The sequence below is a fragment of the Phyllobates terribilis genome, unplaced genomic scaffold (genome assembly GCF_046119375.1).
Source record: "Phyllobates terribilis strain yellow unplaced genomic scaffold, ASM4611937v1 Scaffold_9__5_contigs__length_417890890, whole genome shotgun sequence".
Lineage (NCBI taxonomy): Eukaryota > Metazoa > Chordata > Amphibia > Anura > Dendrobatidae > Phyllobates > Phyllobates terribilis.
The window spans coordinates 390,083,161-390,108,846 of record NW_027362769.1 but is presented as its reverse complement, the minus strand read 5'-3'; the positions used below and the strand labels follow the sequence as shown (position 1 = coordinate 390,108,846).

The window sequence follows — 25,686 nt, the reverse complement described above, 5'->3', positions numbered from 1 at the left end:
CTTTGCAGCCATGTGCCTGATCATGCTGGTGGTGGTCAGGCTGGTAGGTTTGTCACCCCTGCTGATGCTTGCATGGCACGAGGTATAAATGGCCTTTTTGGGGTTATCAGCAGAGAGTTTAAAAAAATTCCAGACTCTGGAAGACCTACCGGTTGTACTGGCAACGTCCCTCGTGTTGGTGTTACGGGGATCGGTTGCCCGCCTTCTGTCTGCGGCCACCACACTGCTTCTTCCTGCCTGTTGGGGTACTCTGCCTCCCTTCCCCTGTGTGCTGCTGGCCTCGCTCTGCGTGTCCTTCTGCCACGTTGGGTCAATTACTAGATCATCCACCACCTCCTCCTCTTCCACTTCTGCACCACGGTCCTCCTCCTTACTTCGTGGCAATTGTGTCTCGTCATCGTCCACCTCTTGTGACAAATTGCCAGAGTCGCCTTCCTGTGGCCGTGGCTGTTCAAATATTTGGCCATTGCTACATGGGATCTCCTCTTCCACCACTTCAAGCGGAGCAGGCGAGGGGCACAAATATGGAAATGGACCAGTGAACAGCTCTTCAGAGTGTCCAACTGTGGGATCAGTAGCTGTCTGACGACACTCGGCATGGTGAGAGGAAGGAGCATCAGGGTGAGGAGGAGTATGCGGTCGAGACTCACGGCTACTAAGACTTGACCGTGTGGAAGACAGACCGGAGGTGGTGGTGCCCAGGTGACTGGAAGTATTATCTGCTATCCAATTAATAACCTGTTCACACTGATCAGTTCGCAATAGTGGTCTTGTTGTTCTGTGCTTCCCTAGTAATTGGGTCAAGAACTGGGAGCGAGAAGATGTGGCTGTTGGTTGTGGCACATTTTCACCTTGGCCACAGGCCCCGTCCTCTGCACGCACCATCACCAGAACGTCCAGTTCGACGTCCCTTGCCACGCACCTTGACCATTGTAAATGAAGTAAAATAGCTTACACTCGCACTATCAATGGCAAAAGGGTAATAAAAAGGAGATTAGAACCGTGGAAGAGGAAAACCACAGTTCTATTTCTCTGGCCTACACCAGAATCTTTTAAACAGATATATTGGTGTCTGAACAGAACAGTCAGCGAGACACTGAAAATGTTTTTTTTTATGGAAAAAAGACAAAAATGTGGATAATACAGAGATTTGAACCATGGAACTGCAAAACCACAGTTATAATTTCCTGGTGTATACAGACTTGTTAAAACAGATATATTTGTGTCTGAACAGTCAGCGACACACTCAAACTGTTTTTTTATGGAAACAAGGCAAGCAGGTTGATAACACCCAGATTTGAACCGTGGAAGAGGTAAAACACAGTTCTATTTCTCTGGCCTATACCAGAATCTTTTAAACAGATAAATTTGTGTCTGAACACTCACAGACACACTCAATTTTTTTTTTTTTTGGGGGGGGGGATACCGAAAGGTTAATAAGACGCGTATTTGTACAGTCTGACTGAGGAAAAAAACAAACAAACAGGATTTAGATGAATAAAAAAGGAATTTTCCTGGCCCCTGAGACCTGGGGATAAGTCTAGCAATTTGACCAGCAGGAGCACACAGGACTGTAATGCAGCATTTGCTGGTATAACCACTGCGTCTCCTATACAGCCTGCCTGACTGATATCTGGGATGGATATTAGTCCTAAGAAGGACTGTTTGTTTGACTTGGCAGGCTTTACAGACCCTACACTAACTATTTCGCAGTATAAATCTCTCCCTAGCTCAGCAGCACTGACCTTACACTGTCTGATCCGGAGCGACTGTGTCCAAGATGGCGGCGCCCGGTTTTAAATACTCAAGGTGACGCTGTGCGGCCAGCCAATCACTGTAATGCCCACAACCAACATGGCTGCGGCATTACAGTGACTGGCTGGCAATCCCGGCATGTTCATTGGCTCTGTAAAGAGCGCCAAACATGCAGGGCGGAGACCCGAGCTCCCGCCCGAGTAACCCGGAAATGCTCGGTTCTCGCCGAACATCCCGAGTAGTGAGATGCTCGGGTGAGTAACGAGCAGTGTTGAGCATGCTCGCTCAACACTAATGTTTATCATTAATCTCACCAAATTTACTGAGAAACTGATGACAATGACGCTTTTTCTCTAAATAGACTCGGTGTGGTAAAACTTTCACCACTGTCGGGATGTTATATACCCAGCAATATTTTTATATTAGTCTATGACTCCTTAGTGGTCAGTAGGGCTAAGGGAGAGCCGACGTGGAGTGGGGGACCGAAATCATACCGCTAGGGAGTTAGCCGCCCACTGTCAGGTAGGCTACCAGAACATCAGGGATAACTAGGGATAGCCTGAGTCTTGTGCTCTATACTCTCCCATTACCCGCTACCCCAATGCATTGCTACCTACTTTTAATGGGTTGTATCTTTTGGTATACTAACCAAAACACTTTTAGCTGTATCTGATAAAAGTTATTTTTAAGGGGTTAGTTTTTCTTTTTGTTTTTCTTTCTTTCAGCCTTTAACCCCTGTATAGCGATCTGGAATTAAAAAGGGGTCCCTGGGCTGGGGCCACGAAATCAGCTGCTGTACGGTGGTGCAGGCTGGCAGGAGTGGTCAGGTAGCCGTGCCAGAAACAAGAGAGCAGGAAAAGTACAAAATCAGAAGACAAGAATAGTCAGAAACACAAGTCGACGTCAAAACAAGAAACAAATACACTACACAGGAGCTGAGCCGACAGCATTAAATCAGAATACCAGGCTATATCTGGCAGCTTCCAGCACTGACATGGAAGCTCAAGTAGGGTGTGGTGCTCTCCAGTTGGCTGGAGCAAGGAGCTGATAACTTCAGCTGGACAGCACCCACACCCATACTGTCAGATGGCACCAAGGGTGGATTAAGAGTAGCCAGGGCCCCGGGCAGTTTAGAAGGCGTGCCCCCCCCCCAGGTACCACATGTATCACGTGACATGTCACACGATCTTCATTTGATAGATCATGTGATAGGTCATGTGAGTAACACACAGAAGTTCTGATCACATCTCTAGACGGAAAATGGCGGAATTTTTTTTCCATTATGTACAACCCTATACATAACATAGAACTATATATAGCAGAGCAGGGGTGGGAGATTAATGTTCCCAAGGGGCCACATGAGAGACCATGACTGTTGTGGAGGCCAAACCAATAGGCTGAAATTAATTCTGCTCAATATTAATATTAACAAAATAATAAAAAAAATATATTAATTGTATGACTTGATATTGAGCAGAATTAAGTATGCTGACATCACCCTATATACAGTATGAGTCCCCACATAACTCCCTATATACAGTATGAGCCCCACATAGCTCCCTATATACAGTATGAGCCCCCAAATAGCCTCCTATATACAGTATGAGCCCCCAAATAGCTTCCTATATACAGTATGAGCCCCCACATAGCTCCTTATATACAGTATGAGCCCCCGCATAGCTCCCTATATACAGTATGAGCCCCCATAGCCTCTCTATATACATTATGAGCCCCCCACATAGCTCTTTATATACAGTACAGACCAAAAGTTTGGACACACCTTCTCATTTAAAGATTTTTCTGTATTTTCATGACTATGAAAATTGTACATTCACACTGAAGGCATCAAAACTATGAATTAACACATGTGGAATTATATACTTAACAAAAAAGTGTGAAACAACTGAAAATATGTCTTATATTCTAGGGTCTTCAAAGTAGCCACCTTTTGCTTTGATGACTGCTTTGCACACTCTTGGCATTCTCTTGATGAGCTTCAAGAGGTAGTCACTGGAAATGGTTTTCACTTCACAGGTGTGCCCTGTCAGGTTTAATAAGTGGGATTTCTTGCCTTATAAATGGGGTTGGGACCATCAGTTGTGTTGTGCAGAAGTCAGGTGGATACACAGCTGATAGTCCTACTGAATAGACTGTTAAAATTTGTATTATGGAAAGAAAAAAAGCAGCTAAGTAAAGAAAAACGAGTGGCCATCATTACTTTAAGAAATGAGGGTCACTCAGTCTGAAAAATTGGGAAAACTTTGAAAGTGTCCCCAAGTGCAGTTGCAAAAACCATCAAGCGCTACAAAGAAACTGGCTCACATGAGGACCGCCCCAGGAAAGGAAGACCAAGAGTCACCTCTGCTTCTGAGGATAAGTTTATCCGAGTCACCAGCCTCAGAAATCGCAGGTTAACAGCAGCTCAGATTAGAGACCAGGTCAATGCCACACAGAGTTCTAGCAGCAGACACATCTCTACAACAACTGTTAAGAGGAGACTTTGTGCAGCAGGCCTTCATGGTAAAATAGCTGCTAGGAAACCACTGCTAAGGACAGGCAACAAGCAGAAGAGACTTGTTTGGGCTAAAGAACACAAGGAATGGACATTAGACCAGTGGAAATCTGTGCTTTGGTCTGATGAGTCCAAATTTGAGATCTTTGGTTCCAACCACCGTGTCTTTGTGCGACGTCGAAAAGGTGAACAGATGGACTCTACATGCCTGGTTCCCACCGTGAAGCATGGAGTAGGAGGTGTGATGGTGACACTGTTGGGGATTTATTCAAAATTGAAGGCATACTGAACCAGCATGGCTACCACAGCATCTTGCAGCGGCATGCTATTCCATCCGGTTTGCGTTTAGTTGGACCATCATTTATTTTTTCAACAGGACAATGACCCCAAACACACCTCCAGGCCGTGTAAGGGCTATTTGACCAAGATGGAGAGTGATGGGGTGCTACGCCAGATGACCTGGCCTCCACAGTCACCAGACCTGAACCCAATTGAGATGGTTTGGGGTGAGCTGGACCGCAGAGTGAAGGCAAAAGGGCCAACAAGTGCTAAGCATCTCTGGGAACTCCTTCAAGATTGTTGGAAGACCATTTCTGGTGACTATCTCTTGAAGCTCATAAAGAGAATGCCAAGAGTGTGCAAAGCAGTCATCAAAGCAAAAGGTGGCTACTTTGAAGAACCTAGAATATAAGACATATTTTCAGTCGTTTCACACTTTTTTGTTAAGTATATAATTCCACATGTGGTAATTCATAGTTTTGATGCCTTCAGTGTGAATGTACAATTTTCATAGTCATGAAAATACAGAAAAATCTTTAAATTAGAAGGTGTGTCCAAACTTTTGGTCTGTACTGTACAGTATGACCCCCATATAGCCTCCCTATATACAGTATGAGCCCCACATAGCCTCCTATATACAGTATGAGCCCCTCACAAAGCTCCTTATATACAATATGAGCCCCAACATAGCCTCCTATATACAGTATGAGCCCAACATAGCCTCCCTATATACAGTATGAGCCCCACATAGCCTCTCTATATACAGTATGAGCCCCACATGGCCTCCCTATATACAGTATGAGCCCCACATAGCCTCCTATATACAGTATCATTCCCCCACATAGCCTCCTATATACAGTATGAGCCCCCCACATAGCCTCCTATATACAATATGAGCCCCTCACATAGCTCCTTATATACAATATGAGCCCCAACATAGCCTCCTATATACAGTATGAGCCCCACATAGCCTCCCTCTATACAATATGAGCCCCCCACATAGCCTCCTATATACAATATGAGCTCATCACATAGCTCCTTATATACAATATAAGCCCCAAAATAGCCTCATATATACAGTATGAGCCCCCAAATAGCTCCTTATATACAATATGAGCCTGTACATAGCTCCCTTCTCTGATCGACTGTCGGTTCCACAGCCAGCTCAGAGAATGATCGAATCCCTCTCTGGGGGCGGCAAAATGCAGCCGCCAGGGAGACACCTCTGACCACTACATGAGGTGGCCCGAAGCCACCCCCCTGACGGCTGTACCCAGGTCACCTGCCCCTCCTATTCCCCATGTACGGCCCTATACAGTCTATATGAGAATACATGACTGCTATCTATAATATAATCAGAGATGTGTCCGTCTGTTCGAAGCCTTTATAGACTATGCACGCAATGCGCCTGCGCAGTCTGGCCAGAGACAGAAGAGCACATCAGACATTACAGGTGAGAGGCAGGAGGACGAGAATAAAGGATTGTGATGCCAGAGATCACGGTATGCATAAGAGCTGACTGCATACTGCTATCTCCGGCGCCATTAGGACACATACCTTGATCTCCATTTTGTTGAAGACACCGTGTGCAAACTTGTCTTCAATAAAATGGCGCCGCAGATCGCAATTAGTGTTGAGCGAATTTGTTCGGCATTTCAAATTCGGGTTCGTATTCGGGGTTGAGGCTTGTTCGCGCCAAAAAATTGTCTCCGCCCATGAATATCCCTGATTTTCCACGCTGTCACGCAAATAACTAATCGCAATATGTCCAGGCACGAACTCTGGCACCACACTCCTCCAGCCTCGCCAGAGATCGAGGACGCGCTGCAAGGGGGAGGGGAAAAGGTGAGTCGGAGTGTTTTTTTTTTTTTTGGATGGAAGAACAGCAGAACAGGCAGGATGGGGGAGCATATACCAGGATGCGGGACCTGGATGAGGGAGCATATACCAGGATGGAGGAGCATGTACCAGGATGGGAGACCTGGATGTGGGAGCATGGACCAGGATGGGGGACCTGGATAAGGGGACCATATACCAGGATTGCCAGGGGGAGCATGGACCAGGATGGGGCACCTGGATGTGTGAGCATGGACCAGGATGGGGGACCCGAATAAAGGAGTCATATACCAGGATGGTGGAGAGCATGTACCAGGATGGGGTACCTGTATAAAGGGACCATATACCAGGATGGGGGGAGCATATACCAGGATGGGGGACCTGGATGTGGGAGCATGGACCAGGATGGGGGACCCGGATAAGGGGACCATATACCAGGATGGTGGGGAGCATGTACCAGGATGGGGGACCTGGATAAAGGGACCATATACCAGGATAGGGGGAGCATATACCAGGATGGGGGACCTGGATGTGGGAGCATGGATCAGGATGGGGGACCCGGATAAGGGGACCATATACCAGGATAGGGGGATCATATACCAGGATGGGAGACCCGGATGGAGGAGCATATACAAGGATGGGGGAGCAGACACCGGGATGGGGGAGCATTCGGTTTCAGTCATGGGATCTGGTCCGGCGCCGGTTCAGTCATTGCTTTGAGAATACAGAGCAGCTGATGTAACCCTGGCCCTGACTGACAGCCGGCCTCAATGTAGAGCCAGTGTCAGTCAGTGCTGGGGGCGCGGTTATAGGGGCGCTCTGTATACTCAGTGGTGACCGAACCGGCACCGTCCCGCCCCCATGACTGAAACAGAATGCTGGCGAGGAGAATAAAGTTCATTTTCTCCCCACTGCATTCAGCTGCTGGGCAGCATAATAACGTTGTTAACCTGCAGATTAACTGTTATATATGCAGGTTAATAGGTTTATTTCTGATGAAAGGATCCCTTTAATTTTGTAGCACAATATTTCAATGAAATGGTGCCGGAGTCAGTGCATGCGCATACCACGCTATCCGGCACCATTTTATTGAAGACACTGTGTATGCAAATTCGCATGCAGCGTCATAAAAAAAAAAAAGGCGCTGTAAATGTACTAAGAAAAAAGCTCGCCACCCAGGTGTAGAACGAGTTCAATAGCTAGTACGATATACTGTGGTACAGACATCAGATGTTATATACTATACACATTGTTATATCCCGTCTGATGTCTGTGACACAGTATACCATGCAGTAATCTGTATACTGGATGACATTCTTTGTACAAGGATACACACTGTACTGATCACACCTGGACCTGCACACAGGGCCTCACATATCATATATGGAGCAGTATAGTATGTGATGTCCTGTAGGTTCAGGGTTGATCAGTCAGTGTAGGATCCTGTATGCTGATGTCCGTGGTCGCTCTGCTGGGGCTCAGTGTAATTTATTGCAGGACTCTGAATTTTCCTGCAGATCTGGAGCCGATGACCCAGAGTGACCTGATCTGCAGCTAAGGTTGAGTCCTGCAATAAGTCACACTGAGCCCCAGCAGAGCGGCCGCTGACCGGACACTATGGAATCCTGTGTGCACTCATCAGGAGGGGAGCAGCGTCCTGCAGCCCCCTCCTCACTCCAGACATCCTGCCCTGGGCCCGACCTCATTTACCGCCATCCACTGAGGTCCATGCAGGAGCTCCTCTCCGGCAGGATGATGCAGCTCCAGGCGCCGCTGTGTGACATCAGTCCTGGAGACACAGCCAGTGCAGTGCAGGGGGCATGTCTGCCTCCCTGTGGTGTGACCGCCGGCGTCTAACAGCATGTAGGTACAGTGCGGTCCCCCTGCCTCTGCCCTGCAGGAAACATTATAATGAGGGCGATCTGGCCATGGGCCCCACGGAGCCTCGGGCCCCGGGCGGTAGCCCAGATCGTCCTCATTATAATCCGCCTATGGATGGCACTGCAGGTCTCAGCCACTTAAATCTTAGTGGCTGGACAGAGCCTGTGTCATCCAGAGCCTCTGGTTCTGATATCTATTCTATCACCAGCGCCACCCACAGAATGAATAAGGCAGTGCCTGGTGACAGAAACAGAATTCGCAGGAGCAGATTCTGGTGGAGATGTGATAGCAACCAGTAAAAGCACCACTCAAATGTTTTTTTTTATTTAGAGGTTGCAGTGGTGCTACTAATCTAAGTTCCCTGATTCTAGTATTATACTCACTATCCATCATTTTAAGCTGTTCCTGGTGCCCATTCGGTCTTGTGCTGCCATTTTGTGACCCCAACTTCTGACTTAACAGAAGTCAGAAGTAAGAATGGAGAGGCGCCGAGAAGATCAAAGACATTGGCTGGTAAGTATACCAGCAGGGAGCTTAGATTAGAAGCACCACCCCAGCATGGAAATAAAAAAACTGGAGTGGTGCTTTTAAGTGGATAAGCCATTTAACCCCTAGAGGGTGGAGCAGTTTGCGCACTTGAGGACACATAGGCTGTATTAGTTTTTTGCATCACTTCAATCCAAGTACCATAGTTTTTACCTTTTTTTTAAACTGCCAAGTGCATCAGACATGAGTTGTATTTTCTTTAAATCTTTTTGTCTTTTCAGAATTTTAATTTAGCAACCAATTCTAGTTGAGCAGCATTGTCCCTCTGCGGACATGAATGTGCTGCTGTGACACATTCATGTCTGATATGTGCTTGGTCTAAAGTCTACAAAGTTATCTCTAACTTTGCATGTATGGATAACAGCACACTACTCAGGATCTCTTGGGGAAAGGGAGAAGTGATCAATAAAGTTGCTTTTGACTATGCAGGTGGGGGCCATGGATTGTGATTTAGCATGATTGATAATAGCAACTCTGGATCAGGAGCTGATAGGGAGGAAGAAGTGAGCAACTGTGAGATGTTTGTCGGTTCACCAGAGTGATATAATTGTGTAAATCTGTATCCACACCAGTATAACACTGTACTTGTTGCAAATAGAAATGCTTCTTTACAAAAATGTTGCTGTTGTCTAAGTATTGTTGAAAGACCATTTATATATTTTGATGTAAGGTTTTAACTCTGTGAATGATTTATAATGCATTGTATTACATGATTATATAAGCAGAATAAGCAGTTAATATATTGATTATAGGGAGTTCAGTGTATGCTGTTAACGGGTAGTAACGGTGACATTTTCCCAAAATCCAAAAGAGAGTTGGTGATTGGTCTAGCTCTAGTATGGGAGGGGCTTAGTAAATATGCTCAGGGGATTTCCCAGTGGACAGTTGAAAGTACGTGACAGGAAGAAGTGGAGTGGCCATCTCGGGGGTAGTCTGGAATATGTCCTCAACAGGAGAGGATGCACTGGAAGGGAGTTCAGCAGCATCTGCTTGTGAGAAAACATCAGAGAAGCGGCATATTGGAGCTGATCTTGCTCACGACTGGAACCTGTCCAGGTTTGAGGAGATTCCTATCAGAAATGCTGTTAAGAGACGATAAAGGCTGGGACCTACAGTGAAGGGGTATTGGACACCATTGAGGAATTAAGCCACGAGCATCAGTGGTACCGCTCACCGGTTGAAGAGGCCCCGCAGTGAGTAGCTGTTCACTCATCACATAACATTTTGGCGCCAAAATATGTAAGGCTGAAATAAAGCCTGTAGTTAGTTAGGTATGTTAACCGCTTCACACAACGTTTGTTGCTAATACCAACATCTAGAACTTTCGATTCGATGCCACCATTTCTGTTTCTTTAATAATTAAAAATCCCAATCCACTTTGCAGTGCCGACACAGCACACAACAGACTCCGGACCATACCTGAACTCCATTTTGTTACAGGAGAACGTTTCTGTGCAGCATTTTAGTACTGGACAGTTATTCAACTGCGTAAGACTTTATTTACGGATAAAATTCCATCATCGTAGGTTTTTTTTGGGATATCTTCGATACAATTGAGGACGGACCGTTCCTCTGAGTTTGCTGTAGACACCACGGAAAGGGAGAGGGAAATATGGTTGTGGAAATATTTGTAAGATTGTAAACTTCAATGCTGTACCGCAGGCTAGTCTTTAAGTTACACTCATACAATTAATCCAATTCTCAGGGTGTAAAACAGTAATAAGCGGCTGGTTTACGTAGGCATGCCAGCAGGCAACTCTATGGAAAAATAGTAAATACAGATTGCTTAGGTGCCATGCTGTATAGGACAGAGGTTCCGTCCATTGGCTAATATCTGCATAACGTTTAAATGTTTCCTATTGTCGGGGTAAAAATATTCACTTAAATAAGTAAATGAGTTCTTTGGAAACGTACTGTGTAAGAGTTGGTTTTCTCGCCAGTGGATCCTGAAGAACACTCCCGGAACACGACTTACACAGCACTAACTGTTCTGTAGAAATTGATGGGTGAAGAAGGGTGACTGGGATCTCAAGAATTAAAGAGGTTTTCCACTACTAATTTCTCCCCTTTCATGTATCCTAATTCTTTCTAAAAATCAATTTTCTAATATACTCCTATTACCTGCCTTGCTTTTGTAAGTTCATCTCTGTGTGGGTGCTATTTTCCTCTGTTATGGTTCTGGCTCGGCTACTTCCAGTCTGGAAATTGGAATCTGACAAACTGAGCAGTGCATGTCATTGGTGGGGACGGGGATAACTCTGAGTGAGTGACAGCAGTCTGAGCATGCTCAGATCAGACTTCACTCTCCTCCTCTGCATGAGGTTTACTGGCAAGTATGAACTCAAACTCCGCAGCCCAGGAAAGGCAGGAAAGGCAGGTAAGGCAGGGAAGGCAGGCTTCACATGATTGTGCTCCACATTATGCTGCAACAGTGATCTTGAATGCAGGAGGACCATAACAGCAGTGTCCGCAAAGAAGGTAGCTGGAAACAAATGGAGGTCACCAGGTAGGGTGATGATGATACATGACAAATGCATAGTTACTTTTCAGTCCCAGGGTGGATGGCTGCTTAAAGATTAAGCATTGTTTTAATTTTTATTTCATAAAACAATTGGACACATGAAAATAATAAACTTTGGAATATATATTATTAGAGAAATATGTTTCTTTCTCATCCTGGACTGATATTTCATTCTTTTATGGGTAAAATTTGTATTAAGCGAAGACAGATTTTCCCATTACTGAGATAGGAGATGACAGTTGTTGGCAGACATAGAGATTCTGCTGCAAGTTTGCTTGAAACAAGTTCTCCATAGAATTTTATGAGCACCAGCTGTCACCTCCTATTGTCATGCAAGGTGAGGGAAAGACTAAGTGTACAATGGCGGGAAGAGGAGGAGGAAGCCCAAACACTAGGGAAAGGGGGAGTGGAGACCCCTAGGCAGATCTGACAATCACTCTGACTCCCCTAAGGTCCCTAAATAGGTTCTGCACCCATCGCCGAGCAGGAAACATAATCCCTGACTGCCCCTAGCAATAGACCCTAGGTAGGGAATGGACGGGGTGAACACTAGTCAGCCCCCACTGCAACTAAAGACAAACAGGTAAACAAACAAGGGAATACACTTAGCTTGAGAAGACACCAGAGAAATCATGCCAACTATCCTCCAAAGGAACTCCAAGAAGACACTAGCTGACTATTAGTACTTCAGGTATGGACATAGGAAAATAGAGCTATCACCGGCGACTCTCTGGGGAGACTGAGGGTATTTAAACATTCAGCAAGAGTGTGTCAATTAGCAGCAGGAGGTGAAGGTAGCTGGTAGGTCGTAGAAAAAGAGGGATATCACTACACTACAGAGATGGAAAGATCAAGAAGGTGCCTGCAGAGCCAAGCGCAATGACCTTCTACAGCTAGATCCAGAACGACTGTCTGTCACACCTGACACGCCCGTGACACCTATCTCAGTAATGTGAAAATCTGCTGTCTTTGCTTAATGCAGACTATACCCATTAATTGTGAAATTCAAAATAGAATGATCATTCCAGGAAGAAAAAGAAGCAGATTTCTCTGATAAAACATTACAAATTGTTTTATGTTCAACTATACTAATGATTTATGGAATAAAATATTAAATTGGCGGTTATGTTTTAAATCCATTGCTATCAATAGTCAATAAAATATACGGTAATTGTTTTGCATGGAGGAAGAAAAGTGTTCTTGAGATGTGAAAAGATAGTTAACTCATCCTTTGCTTTACATTTTAGGAAAACCCAAGATGTCACAGCCAGTAACAAGAAGTCTGTTTGCCTGTGGAAAGATGAAGTATTTACTCAACTTGGAGAAATTTTATCCTAAAAGCATCAAGATTGTCTGGACGTGTGGAGAGAGGGGAACAGAAGAAGTCATATCATCCATTGACTCCATATCAGAGAATCCTGACAGATCCTACAACGTCTACAGTGAGGTCATTATTCCTGAGGATCGTTACAAGGATCCAAAATTCAGAGTACGAGTGACCTGGGAACATGAATCTATGGAGAAACCAGAATCCCAGGAGCTGTCTATACGAGACTCAGGTGAGAGGAGAGATATATGGGGTTATATAAGAATCCTGGAGCTGTCTATACGAGACTCAGGTGAGAGGAGATATATAAGAGGTTATATAAGAATCCCGGAGCTGTCTATCAGAGACTCAGGTGATAGGAGAGATATATGGGGTTATATAAGAATCCCGGAGCCGTCTATCAGAGACTCAGGTGAGAGGAGAGATATATGGGGGTTATATAAGAATCCTGGAGCTGTCTATCAGAGACTCAGGTGAGAGGAGAGATATATGGGGTTATATAAGAATCCTGGAGCCGTCTATCAGAGACTCAGGTGAGAGGAGGGATATATGGGGGTTATATAAGAATCCTGGAGCTGTCTATCAGAGACTCAGGTGAGAGGAGAGATATATGGGGTTATATAAGAATCCTGGAGCTGTCTATAAGAGACTCAGGTGAGAGGGGAGATATATGGGGGTTATATAAGAATCCTGGAGCCGTCTATCAGAGACTCAGGTGAGAGGAGAGATATATAAGAGGTTATATAAGAATCCCGGAGCTGTCTATCAGAGACTCAGGTGATAGGAGAGATATATGGGGGTTATATAAGAATCCCGGAGCCATCTGTCAGAGACTCAGGTGATAGGAGAGATATATGGGGGTTATATAAGAATCCTGGAGCTATCTATCAGAGACTCAGGTGAGAGGAGAGATATATAAGAGGTTATATAAGAATCCCGGAGCCGTCTATAAGAGACTCAGGTGAGAGGGGAGATATATGGGGGTTATATAAGAATCCCGGAGCCGTCTATCAGAGACTCAGGTGAGAGGGGAGATATATGGGGGTTATATAAGAATCCTGGAGCCGTCTATCAGAGACTCAGGTGAGAGGAGAGATATATAAGAGATTATATAAGAATCCCGGAGCCGTCTATCAGAGACTCAGGTGATAGGAGAGATATATGGGGGTTATATAAGAATCCCGGAGCCGTCTGTCAGAGACTCAGGTGATAGGAGAGATATATGGGGGTTATATAAGAATCCCGGAGCCGTCTATCAGAGACTCAGGTGAGAGGAGAGATATATGGGGGTTATATAAGAATCCTGGAGCTATCTATCAGAGACTCAGGTGAGAGGAGAGATATATATGGGGGTTATATAAGAATCCTGGAGCCGGCTATCAGAGACCCCAGAGCCGATTATCATTGAAGAGATGTTATTATATTGCTGATCACTATGTATATGGAGTTCACAAGTTAAATCTAATCAACAATATACAGTGGAAAAAAATAGGTATTTGATGCACTGTCGATTGTTCAAGTTTTCCCAACTACACAGAATGGAGAGGTCAGTAATTTTTATCGTAAGTACACTTCAACTGTGAGAGACAGAATCAAAGAATAAAAAACATAAAATCACATTGCGTGATTTTTGCGTAATTAATTTGCATTTTATTGCATGAAATAAGTATTTGATCACCGACCAACCAGCAAGAATTCTGGCTCTCACAGACCTGTTAGTTTTTCATTAAGAAGTCCTCCTACTCTGCACTCAGCACCTGTATTAATTACACCTGTTTGAACTCGTTACCTGAATAAAAGACACCTGTCCACTCAATCAATCACACTCCAACCTCTCCACCATGGTGAAGACCAAAGAGCTGTCTAAGGACACCAGCAACAAAATTGTAGACCTGCACAGGGCTGGGATGGGCTACAAGACAATAGGCAAGCCGCTTGGCGATAAGGCAACAACTGTTGGCACAATTATTAGAAAATGGAAGAAGCACAAGGTGACTGTCAATATTCCTTGTTCTGGGACTCCATGCAAGATCTCACCTCGTTGGGTAAGGATGATCCTGAGAAAGGTCAAGAATCAGCCCAGAACTACATGGGAGTATCTGGACAATGACCTGAAGAGAGCTGAGGCCACAGTTTCAAACATTACCATTAGTAACACACTACGCCGTCATGGATTAAAATCCTGCAGGGCACGCAAGCTCCCCCTGCTCAAACCAGCAAATGTCCAGACCTGTTTGAAGCTCGCCAATGACCATTTGGATGATCCAGAGGAGGCATGGGAGAAAGTCATTTGGTCAGATGAGACTAAAATTGAATTTTTGGTATCAACTCCACTCACCATGTTTGGAGGAAGAAGAAGTGTGCCTGTGCTGGGCTGAGTGCAAGCACTACAAGTCCACAACCAACCAAGCGAGGCCCCCGAGCGAGCAGAGGCTGTAGTTAAGTACTAAGGGGGTAGTAAAGTACATAGTTAAATGCAATAACATAGTTGAACGCCAGAGCATAGTTTGGTGTTTTCTTTACTAGCCTTCTATTTGTTTTTCTGCTTTTATCTGTATATATTTACCTTCTGATGGCCCCCCCGGTGTCTTTATTAGATGCGTCTCTGCTTGCCGGCAGCTAGCGGTACACTGAAAGGACCTGCCGACGTCAGCGGTCGCGTGACCCGTCACATGACTAAATGACGTCATGGCAGGTGTTTGAGTCCAGTTCTGATCTGGCACAATCTAGTAAATATGTCTGTTCGCCTGATATTAGGAATGCAAGCCCAAGATTGTGAAAACTGCAGCAGGACGTTGCTCCTTGCAACCAGGAAGACAACCAGGAAGGAGTGCAGCAAAGACCAGACAGATGTTGATGTTAGGGTACTTTATAATTAGGCGGACAGACAGGGTCATCTGCAGCCGAGACCGTGAATGCCGAACAGTGTGTTGTCTGCCGGGTGCTCGGGATCGGATAGACAGATTGCTGTGTTGGGCTGGGGAAAACCCAGCGGTCATGGTAGCATCGGTACTAATGACAAAGTGAGAGGGAGGTCCTTTAAAATTATTACAGGGAACTAGGAGAGAAGCTGAAGGCCAGGACCTCCAAAGGGGTGTTTTCAGAAATACTGCCAGGGCCACGAGCGTCACTACAAAGACAGCGGGAGCTTAGGGAGCTAAATAAGTGGCTTAGACATTGGAGCTGGAAGGAAGGGTTTGGGTTCATGGAGAACTGGGCCCACTTCGCTGTCGGCTACAGGTTCAATGGTAGGGACGGGCGGCATCTCAACGGGGAGGGTGCAACTATACTGGGAGAAAAAAATGGTCAGATGGATGGTGGAGCTTTTAAACTAGGATCTGGGGGAGGGAGGGTATTCATGCTTAAAAGGGGGATAGATAGAGTAGACAGACAGAGTGGGACACCAGGGGTTATAGAGGATCTAGGGGGGCTGGTATATGCAAGGAAAGTAGGGAGCTGAATAGGAGTAACTGTAACGCCCCGAGGGTTCGGCCTCTACAGAGGTATTGCATCTCATCCAGATGTGCGATATCTCACTTCCAGGTAAGGATGGAGTGTGGATCAGGACCCCGATACCTGCATGCATTACACCACATTTCCGGGGGACAGGGTGACCGATATGCTCCAAGTAGAGCACGACAGTCCCTGTCCCTGGCTGGAGTGGGGGGAGGGAACACCGAGGAAGGGGGAATCCAGTAGTGCATAGGAGGGAGAGGGCAGTTCCTGGGTGCACCTAGAGGGAGGTATAAAAGGTGGGCACCATCTTAGTTCAAGGTTGTTCAGTTCAGACAGAGAGAAGAGGGAGCAGGAGGTGGGAGCAGAGGCTCTGCATGGGCTCTGCTCCGCAGGCAGGCCTAAGAGAGAGGCCGGGGCCTGGAGGAGGAAGAAGGAAGAAAGAGGAGCGGAGGAGGCTCCAGGAACAAGGAACGAAGGAACCCCAGGGGTGTGGACCGGCGAGTCGCCACCGCACGCCCGAATCTACCTGCGTAGAAGGGTCAAGCCAAAGGGGGAGACCGGTCCTCGAAACTAGTGGAGGTGGGGAATTACCCTCAGCTAGATACCGGAGGCTGTGACATTTCACGTGGCGCAGCCCCTTGCTACACCCGCTAGGAAGGCACCATATAGGGTCAGGGAAACTGGCGCCAAGGTTTACCAGAGAAGGCCCGAGCCAGCCAGACAGAAGCGAGGTCACTGGTGGGGTACGACAGGCCAGAGAAAGGACACACAAAGGGGGTCCTGTGAAATGCTCCAAAGTTATCTGGGAGAAGGCCGAGCCCCTCACCTGGTGAGCACAGTGCGACGAGGGACGTTATGACCAGCTGTAGTAACGTGGATAAAGAAATGTGAGTAAATACCCTGGACTGCATTACAGGACTCTGTGTCATTACTGCTGCTCCCGCGCACCATCACCCCCAACATCCACACTTGCTGCCCTGAGGCTATACTCCTCCTGTGGGGAGTTATACTATCCTCTGCTGCACCCACAACACCAGCCTCAGCGGTCTGCCCTGCAGCGGCGGTTCACTCTGACCGCAATCCATGGGTGGCATAGTCGGACATTCAGTATATAGACTGCCATTTAGTTTGACCACCCTGAGCCACGGGACCGGGTCACCGCCACGGTGACTACAACCCCCAGCATCTACAAAAAGGCCGGGTTCCGGGTTCCCCACGCGGCTCAGGGGGTGCGTCATAACAAATGTTCTAATAGTATTAAATGTCTGCTAGCAAATGCAAGAATGCCCTACCACAAGAGGTAGTAATGGCAGACACTATAACTGTTATGATCTGCTACAGACACTAAGGAAAGGCAGGAGATCTGGCCCTACAATAGAACTAAACTCGATCCCTACGATGTAACGGGGTACCTGATCCTGCGATCAGACCCGCTAAAGTCCTCAGCTAGTCTGTACGAAGACCTATAGATGTAAGGGAGGGATCCCTACAAGAACTAGGGACTGGGATAAGTTAGACACCTCCTAGCAGAAATAGTAGCAGTCAAAGACAAACACACAACAAAGAGCATAGAGGTCAGAATACCTAGCCAAACTAACAGAGAACGGTAACAGAGCACCAAGCTAGCTCAAGAGTAGTAAATACAATGAAGTCCAGCAAGGCTAGAAGGGCGGAGCCGGATTAAATAGGCAAAAATGGTCATGTGACCAGCAAACTAGAAAAAACCTAACAGGAGAGTTCTAACAGTACCCCCTCTTCTAAGAGGATCCTCCGAATCCCCTAGGCCCAGGCTTATCAGGAAACCTCCTGTGAAACGCTCTGACAAGTCTGGAAGCAGAAACATCATCCGCCCTCACCCATGAGTTATCCTCAGGTCCGAAACCCTTCCAAGCGACGAGATACTGCAAACTCCCTCTATACCGTCTAGAATTTAGGATGCGGGAAATTTCATATTCCCCGTCCTTCACCACCGGAGGAACAGTGGCAGAGGCGTCACCATCCGACACATCAGCTCTTTTCAACAGAGAAACATGAAACACCGGGTTAATCTTCCAGGAGGTAGGAACCTCCAACCTAACAGCAGATTGGTTAACTATCTGAAGCACCTTAAAGGGCCCTACGAACTTGTGACCCAATTTTTTAGAAGGAATCCTCAATCGCAGATTCTTAGAGGACAACCAAACCATGTCACCAACAGCAAACAAAACCTCTTGCCGTTTCCTATCAAAGTACCTCTTAGATTTTTTGTTAGCCTCCTGAAGATTACCACGCACATCCGTCCAAACTCTCTCCAAATCACCGGAAAAACTCTCCTCAGGCACAGCCGATACCAATTTGGAGAATGACCCAAAAGACGGATGTCTCTCAGAACAAAAAAAGGCGAACACCCAGCAGAAGAGGATGTATGGTTGTTAAGAGCAAATTCAGCAAGTGGCAGAAACTCAGACCACCCCTCTTGATTGTCTGCCACAAAACAACGCAAGAACTGCTCAACATCCTGGTTCTTCCTTTCTGTCTGTCCATTAGACTCAGGATGATATCCGGATGAAAACGACAAATGAACTCCCAAACTGTCACAAAAGGCACGCCAAAAATGAGCCACGAACTGAGGTCCCCTATCAGAAACAATGTCAGTAGGAACACCATGTAGTCTGACAATTTCCTTGACAAAGGCCTTAGCGAGTGTCTTAGCGCAAGGCAGTTTGATGTAGGGAACCAAGTGACACATCTTGCTAAAACGGTCCACGACCACCCAGATGACCGTGAAACCTTCAGAAGGGGGAAGGTCAGTAATAAAGTCCATAGCCAGATGTGTCCAAGGTGCACTAGGAACCTCCAGAGGGCAAAGCAACCCCGCAGCAGGAGCATGCGAAGACTTGGATCTAGCACACACAGTACATTGACGCACCCACTTAATGACTTCCTTCTGCCATCCAGGCCACCAAAAACTGCGACCCACAAGTCTCTTGGTCTCAGAAATTCCTGGATGACCTGCCAACCGAGACTCATGACACTCAACAAACAAATCTCTCCTAAAGGTCCTAGGCACAAACAACCTCCCATGGGGAGTGTTAGATGGGGCATTCTCCTGAGCTTTAAGAATCTCATCCTCCAAAAAGGAGTCCAAAGCAGCAATCACAACACCTTCTTGTAAAATGCTCTCCTCCTCCTCCTCAGCACCGACAATAGGAGAAAAGATGCGAGACAAAGCATCCGCTTTAACATTCTTAGTACCCGGGATGTAAGTAACGGAAAAATTAAACCGCGAGAAAAAAAGTGCCCACCTAGCCTGACGGGCAATCAAGCGCTTGGCAGCATCAAGATAGATCAGATTTTTATGATCAGTGAAAACCTGAATGGGAAATTCAGCACCTTCCTTGTATTCCATCCTTGTTTTCCTGACACAATACCGCACCGACCCCCACAGAAGAAGCATCAACCTCAACCAAAAACGGATTAGTCACATCAGACTGCATAAGGATGGGAGCAGAGGTGAACCTCTCCTTTAGAAACACAAAAGCTTTAATGGCCTCAGTAGTCCACTGAACCGTATTAGCACCTTTCCTGGTGAGATCGGTCAGCGGTTTGACAATAATAGAAATTTTTTTTATGAATTTTCTGTAATAATTGGCGAAACCCAAAAACCTCTGTATCGATTTTAAACCAATAGGCCTAGGCCATTCCTGTACAGCCTGAACCTTCACAGGGTCCATCTCAAAACCTTCACTGGAGATAATGTAACCCAAAAAACTAATTCTCTGTACAGCGAACTCACATTTCTCCAGCTTTGCAAAAAGCGAATTGTCCATTAATAACTGTAATACCTCACGTACGCTCCGCCAATGAGACTCCAGATCAGGCGAATAAATCAGAATGTTATCCAAATACACAACCACATTTTTGCCGATCAAAGGTCTAAGGATGTCATTAATAAGATTCTGAAAAAATGCAGGAGCATTAGTAAGACCAAAAGGCATAACCAGATTCTCAAAATGACCCACAGGAGTGTTAAAAGCAGTCTTCCATTCATCACCCTCCTTCATGCGCAACAAATTGTATGCCCCCCGGAGATCAATTTTAGAGAACCACTTGGCCCCCACTGACTGGTTAAATAAATTAGGAATCAATGGCAGTGGGTAAGGATTATTTTATTAATCTCACGAAAGTCCAGACAAGGACGTAAACCGCCATCTTTTTTTTTTACAAAAAAAAATCCAACAGCCACAGGAGACTTGGAAGGCCTAATGTGACCGGCGGCCAAGCTTGTCTGTATGTATTCCTCCAAAGCCTTTCTCTCAGGAATAGTAAGATTAAATAAACGACTTTTAGGAAGAGTCGCTCCAGGAACAATCCTGAATATTGAAAAATCCTGAATAGGCACAGGTAATTCCCCTTTTTCCACCGCAGCAATACGTCCGTTACAACACTTGTCATAACATTTAGGGCTCCAGGACTTAATTTCATTGGTAGACCAATCCAGTACAGGATTGTGCAATTTTAACCAGGGAAACCCCAATATTACTGGAGAAGGCAAATTATCCAATACCACCAAATCCAAATTCTCTTGGTGAATACCATTAATAGTGAGGGGAAATTCACAGACCTTATGAGTAACACTCTTCAAGGGAGAGCCATCAACAGAAACCACAGCAATAGGGGATGACAAAAGTTTAGGTTTTAATTTAGGTTTTTCCAAGAATCCCCCATCAATCACATTCAGAGTAGAACCACAATCCACAAATACCCGAAATTCAATTAATTCATCCTGAGCAGCAGTAGTAGCAGATAGGAATACTCCCTTAGAATTTAAACAGGCTATACATGCATGACTGACCTTTTTTTTTTCTTTCTTCATACGAAGCACACAGTTCTTAATAAAATGACCAGCATTTCCGCAATAAAAGCACAAACCTTCAGAAAAGCCTGCGGTCTTTTTCCTGAGAGCGGGGTGTCATCGCCCCAATCTCCATCGGCTCTCCTTTGTCAGCACAGACCCTCTCAGGACTCAGAGCAGACATAGCAGAGGATTTGCTCTCATTAACCCTTGCATGCAGTCTCCTGTCCACCCGTATAGCTAATTGCATCGCCTCCTGCAAGTTTCCAGGTGTGGGATAAGCAATCAGTAAATCCTTAACCCTTTCACCTTGCCCTGCAAGAAACAAGCTTTTCAAAGCTGAATCGTTCCACCCCACCTGGGCAGACCACCGAAGGAAGTGAGAACAATATTTTTCCACATTACCTGATCCCTGCCTCAGATGTCTCAATTCAGACTCAGCAGATGAGACACGATCAGGATCATCGTACAACAAACCCAAAGCAGAAAAAAAACTATCCACTGATCTAAAGCACGGATCACTAGGTTGGAGAGAGAAGGCCCACCCCTGAGGATCTTTGCGCAAAAGTGACATTATGAACCCTATGCGCTGTGATTCATCACCAGAGGATCCGGGTCTCAAACGAAAATACAATAAACAAGCATTTTTAAAAGAAAAAAAATTTTGTTGTTCACCAAAAAATAGATCAGGCAGACGTACCTTCGGCTCCACAAAATGTGCTCCAGAACAGCTACTCACGTGTTGTTGGAGCTTGGCCACCTCCAGAGAGAGTCCCTGCAAGCGTTGAGCCAAATCTTGAACCGAGACCATGATGGGAAACTGGAGGTTTTTCCTTAGAGAAAATTTTTTTTTTTTTTTTTTTTGGGCGGGACTTACTGTTATGATCTGCTACAGGCACTAAGGAAAGGCAGGAGATCTGGCCCTACAATAGAACTAAACTTGATCCCTACAATGTAACGGGGAACCTGATCCTGCGATCAGACCCGCTAAAGTCCTCGGCTAGTCTGTACGAAGACCTATAGATGTAAGGGAGGGATCCCTACAAGAACTAGGGACTGGGATAAGTTGGACACCTCCTAGCAGAAATAGTAGCAGTCAAAGACAAACACACAACAAAGAGCATAGAGGTCAGAAGACCTAGCCAAACTAGCAGAGAACGGTAACAGAGCACCAAGCTAGCTCAAGAGTAGTAAATACAATGAAGTACAGCTAGGCCAGTAGGGCGGAGCCGGATTAAATAGACAAAAATGGTCATGTAACCAGCAAACTAGAAAAAACCTAACAGGAGAGTTCTAACAATAACAGTTCTCAAAGGGCTGGACGATTTCCTTGATACAGGTAACATTGTGGGTTGCAGTTAAATTAGGTAAAATGTTACACCTACAGTAGTACATTTGATCCAGGGTTCTTGCCTTTTCACGGGGTCAAGAAGGAATTTTTCCCCGTGATGCAAATTAGCTGAATGTGTCCTGGGGTTTTTGCCTTCTTCTGGATCAACAGATTTAGATATAGGGATTTTACTAATATCATTATTAGAATCATAAGAGTAATGCAAAAATATAACTAATTAAAACATTATAAACTAGTTCATTGTAATTGTAATAGTGCAGTTATAATAAAAATGGTAATAATACATTTGTGAGGCCTAGTCCCAGTAAGTTAGCAAGTTAGCATAGTGTTAGTGTAGGGAGTACAATTGGGTGAGAAAGGTTGAACTTGATGGACCTAGGTCTTTATTTAACCTACGTTACTATTGACAAACCCAATAGCACCATCCCAACCGTGAAGCATGGTGGAGGAAACATCATACTTTGGGGGTGCTTTCTGCAAAGGGGACAAGAAGACTGCATTGTATTGAAGGGAGAATGGATGGGGTCATGTATTGCAAGATTTTGGCAAACAACCTCCTCCCTTCAGTAAAAGCATTGAAGATGGGTTGTGGCTGGGTCTTTCAGCATGAGAATGACCCAAAACACAACCAGGGCAACTAAGGATTAGCTCCGTAAGAAGCATTTCAAGGTCTTGGAGTGGCCTAGCCAGTCTCCAGACCTGAACCCAATAGAATATCTTTGGAGGGAGATGAAACTCAATGTTGCCCAGCGACGGCCCCGAAACCTGAAAGATCTGGAGAAGATCTGTATAGAGTAGGGGGCCAAAATCCCTGCTGCAGTGTGTGCAAATCTGGTCAAAAACTACAGGAAACATCTGACCTCTGTAATTGGAAATAAAGGTTTCTGCACCAAATATTAAGCTGTTTTTCTATTGTATCAAATACTTATTTCATGCAATAAAATGAAAATTAATTATGTAAAAATCATACAATGTGATTTTCTGGATTTTTTTTTAGATTCCGTCTCTCACAGGTGAAGTGTACCTATGATAAAAATTACAAACCTCTCCATTCTTTGTAGTTGGGAGAACTTGCAAAATTGGAATACTTATTTTCCCCGCAGTATCTCTTTTCCGGTGATGTCAGGAGTAACAGATGTTATGTTTTTTTTGGGGGGTGACAATAATCCAGGTTCTTCTGGCATTTTATACAGTACAGACCAAAAGTTTGGACACACCTTCTCATTTAAAGATTTTTATGTATTTTCATGACTATGAAAATTGTACATTCACACTGAAGGCATCAAAACTATCAATTAACACATGTGTGTAACATACCTGGCGGCGTCCTTGCATAGTGGTCCATCTCCCACTGTGCAAGAGCGCGCACTTGATCTCCTGTCCAGAATGTCTCTCTGGCTTCCCTCCATGCTGTCTGTTTCTGCTGCTTAAGGGCGGCGCCCGATCACTTCTTGCTTTTTGTACCTGCTGTGGGTCACACCTCTTGTGCGTCCTCAGCCTATTGCTGTCTGTCACCTGGTATATAGCTCAGCTGCGCCCATCTATTCCTGCCTGAGCATAGTGTTTCATTCAGTGTGTGCTTGCACTCTGAAGGTGCCAGGTCCCGTTCTGTGTTCTCTTGTCTGCCTATCCTGGAGGCTGTATTTCCAGGCCTGTCTGAACACGCTCCTAGCCTGTTCCTCCTGCCTTCTAGGGGCCGATTACCTAGACCCGTTCCTGTATCTTGTCTGACCTGTCTGAACACGCTCCTAGCCTGTTCCTCCCGCCTTCTAGGGGCCGATTACCTAGACCCGCTCCTGTATCTTGTCTGTCCTGTCTGAACACGCTCCTTGCCTGTTCGTCCTGCCTCTCTGGGGGCCGTATTCCCAGACCCGCTCCTGTATTCCGCTGCAGTGTCGGTCTCCTCCGTACACTCAGTTCCAGTCTGAACTCTCTCCTATCCTTTACCTGTTTTGCCTCTATGTCCGTTCCCTTCCTTTTTCTGCAGAGTCTGAACTCGTACCTAACTCCTGCTTGTTGTCTCTGTACTCCCGTTTGTGAGTTTGTGGTCCACTCGCTACTTCACTGCAAGTACCCTGTGGGTGTCTGGCTCTGCCTTTCCCTTCCTGTCTGTTCCGTGTGAACAGAGCCCTGTCCCCCCTACTCAGCCTAGCCTGCTCTCACTCCTTTGCTCATCGCTCCGGCGGTTCTAGCCTGCTCTTACTCCTTGCTCACTGCTCCGGCAGTCCTGTCCTGCCCTGCTTCTGCCCACTGCTCCGGCAGTCCTGTCCTGCCCTGCTTCTGCCCGCTGCTCCGGCAGTCCTGTCCTGCCCTGCTTCTGCCCGCTGCTCCGGCAGTCCTGTCCTGCCCTGCTTCTGCCCGCTGCTCCGGCAGTCCTGTCCTGCCCTGCTTCTGCCCGCTGCTCCGGCAGTCCTGTCCTGCCCTGCTTCTGCCCGCTGCTCCGGCAGTCCTGTCCTGCCCTGCTTCTGCCCGCTGCTCCGGCAGTCCTGTCCTGCCCTGCTTCTGCCCGCTGCTCCGGCAGTCCTGTCCTGCCCTGCTTGTGCTCGCTGCTCCTGCAGCCCCGTCCTGCTCTGTTCTTGCCCACCGCTTCGGGCGTTCCCTCTCTGCTGTGGTTGTCTACCGCATCTGCGGTTCTGTGACCCAGTCTGTACTGGGTCTTAACCTTTCTGTGCTCCAGCCCGTCCTTTCGGCCAGTACCTCCCTGCCTGCATACTCGCCTGTATCCACCCATCTGCATACCTGCCGTGTTTGCTTATATCCACCAGTCTGTGCCAGCCTAACCTGCCTGTTCCTGAGTCCCAGTGTGTACTGGGTCCTATCCCGCCTGTGTTCCTACCTGCTAGTGCCTTCCTGTCTGCACTCTAGCTGTGCTTGCCTGTACCCCTCTACCTGTATTGTTCCTGAGTCCCAGTGTGTACTGGGTCCTATCCCGCCTGTGTTCCTACCTGCTAGTGCCTCCCTGTCTGCACTCTAGCTGCGCTTGCTTTTACCCGCCTGCCTGCATACCAGTCGTGCCTGCCTATACCCTCCAGTCTGTGCGCCAACCTAACCAGCCTGATCCAGTAATCCCTGTGTGGGTCAACCCCCGTGTCCGGAGTTTGACCTGGAGTAGCACCTGGTCCCTCTGCCCGGTTTCTCCCTGGTGCACTGGCGTCGTATGCCGTCGTGCCATCTTGGTCGGATCGGCCAGATACTTATTCACGCCCCTCCAGGCACTCTCCGGTTCATGGTCCAGTGGAATCACTACAATCACACGCACACGCCGCTCAGCCCGGGCGTGTGCATAACAATGTGGAATTACATACTTAACAAAAAAGTGTGAAACAACTGAAAATGTGTCTTATATTCTAGGTTCTTCAAAGTAGCCACCTTTTGCTTTGATAACTGC

The 25,686-nt window shown here is 46.4% G+C and overlaps 1 protein-coding gene across 3 annotated transcripts in view; it reads left to right on the top strand.

Annotated features, from left to right (window-relative positions):
* The window catches only part of LOC141162502 (uncharacterized), a 104,607-nt gene that overhangs the window by 47,985 nt on the left and 30,936 nt on the right, over positions 1-25,686 (top strand). For all 3 annotated transcript variants that reach the window (XM_073648672.1, XM_073648674.1, XM_073648673.1), the window contains one exon: positions 12,578-12,889. In XM_073648672.1, the coding sequence (XP_073504773.1) occupies positions 12,578-12,889 (312 nt within the window). The remainder of the gene's footprint in view (positions 1-12,577; positions 12,890-25,686) is intronic.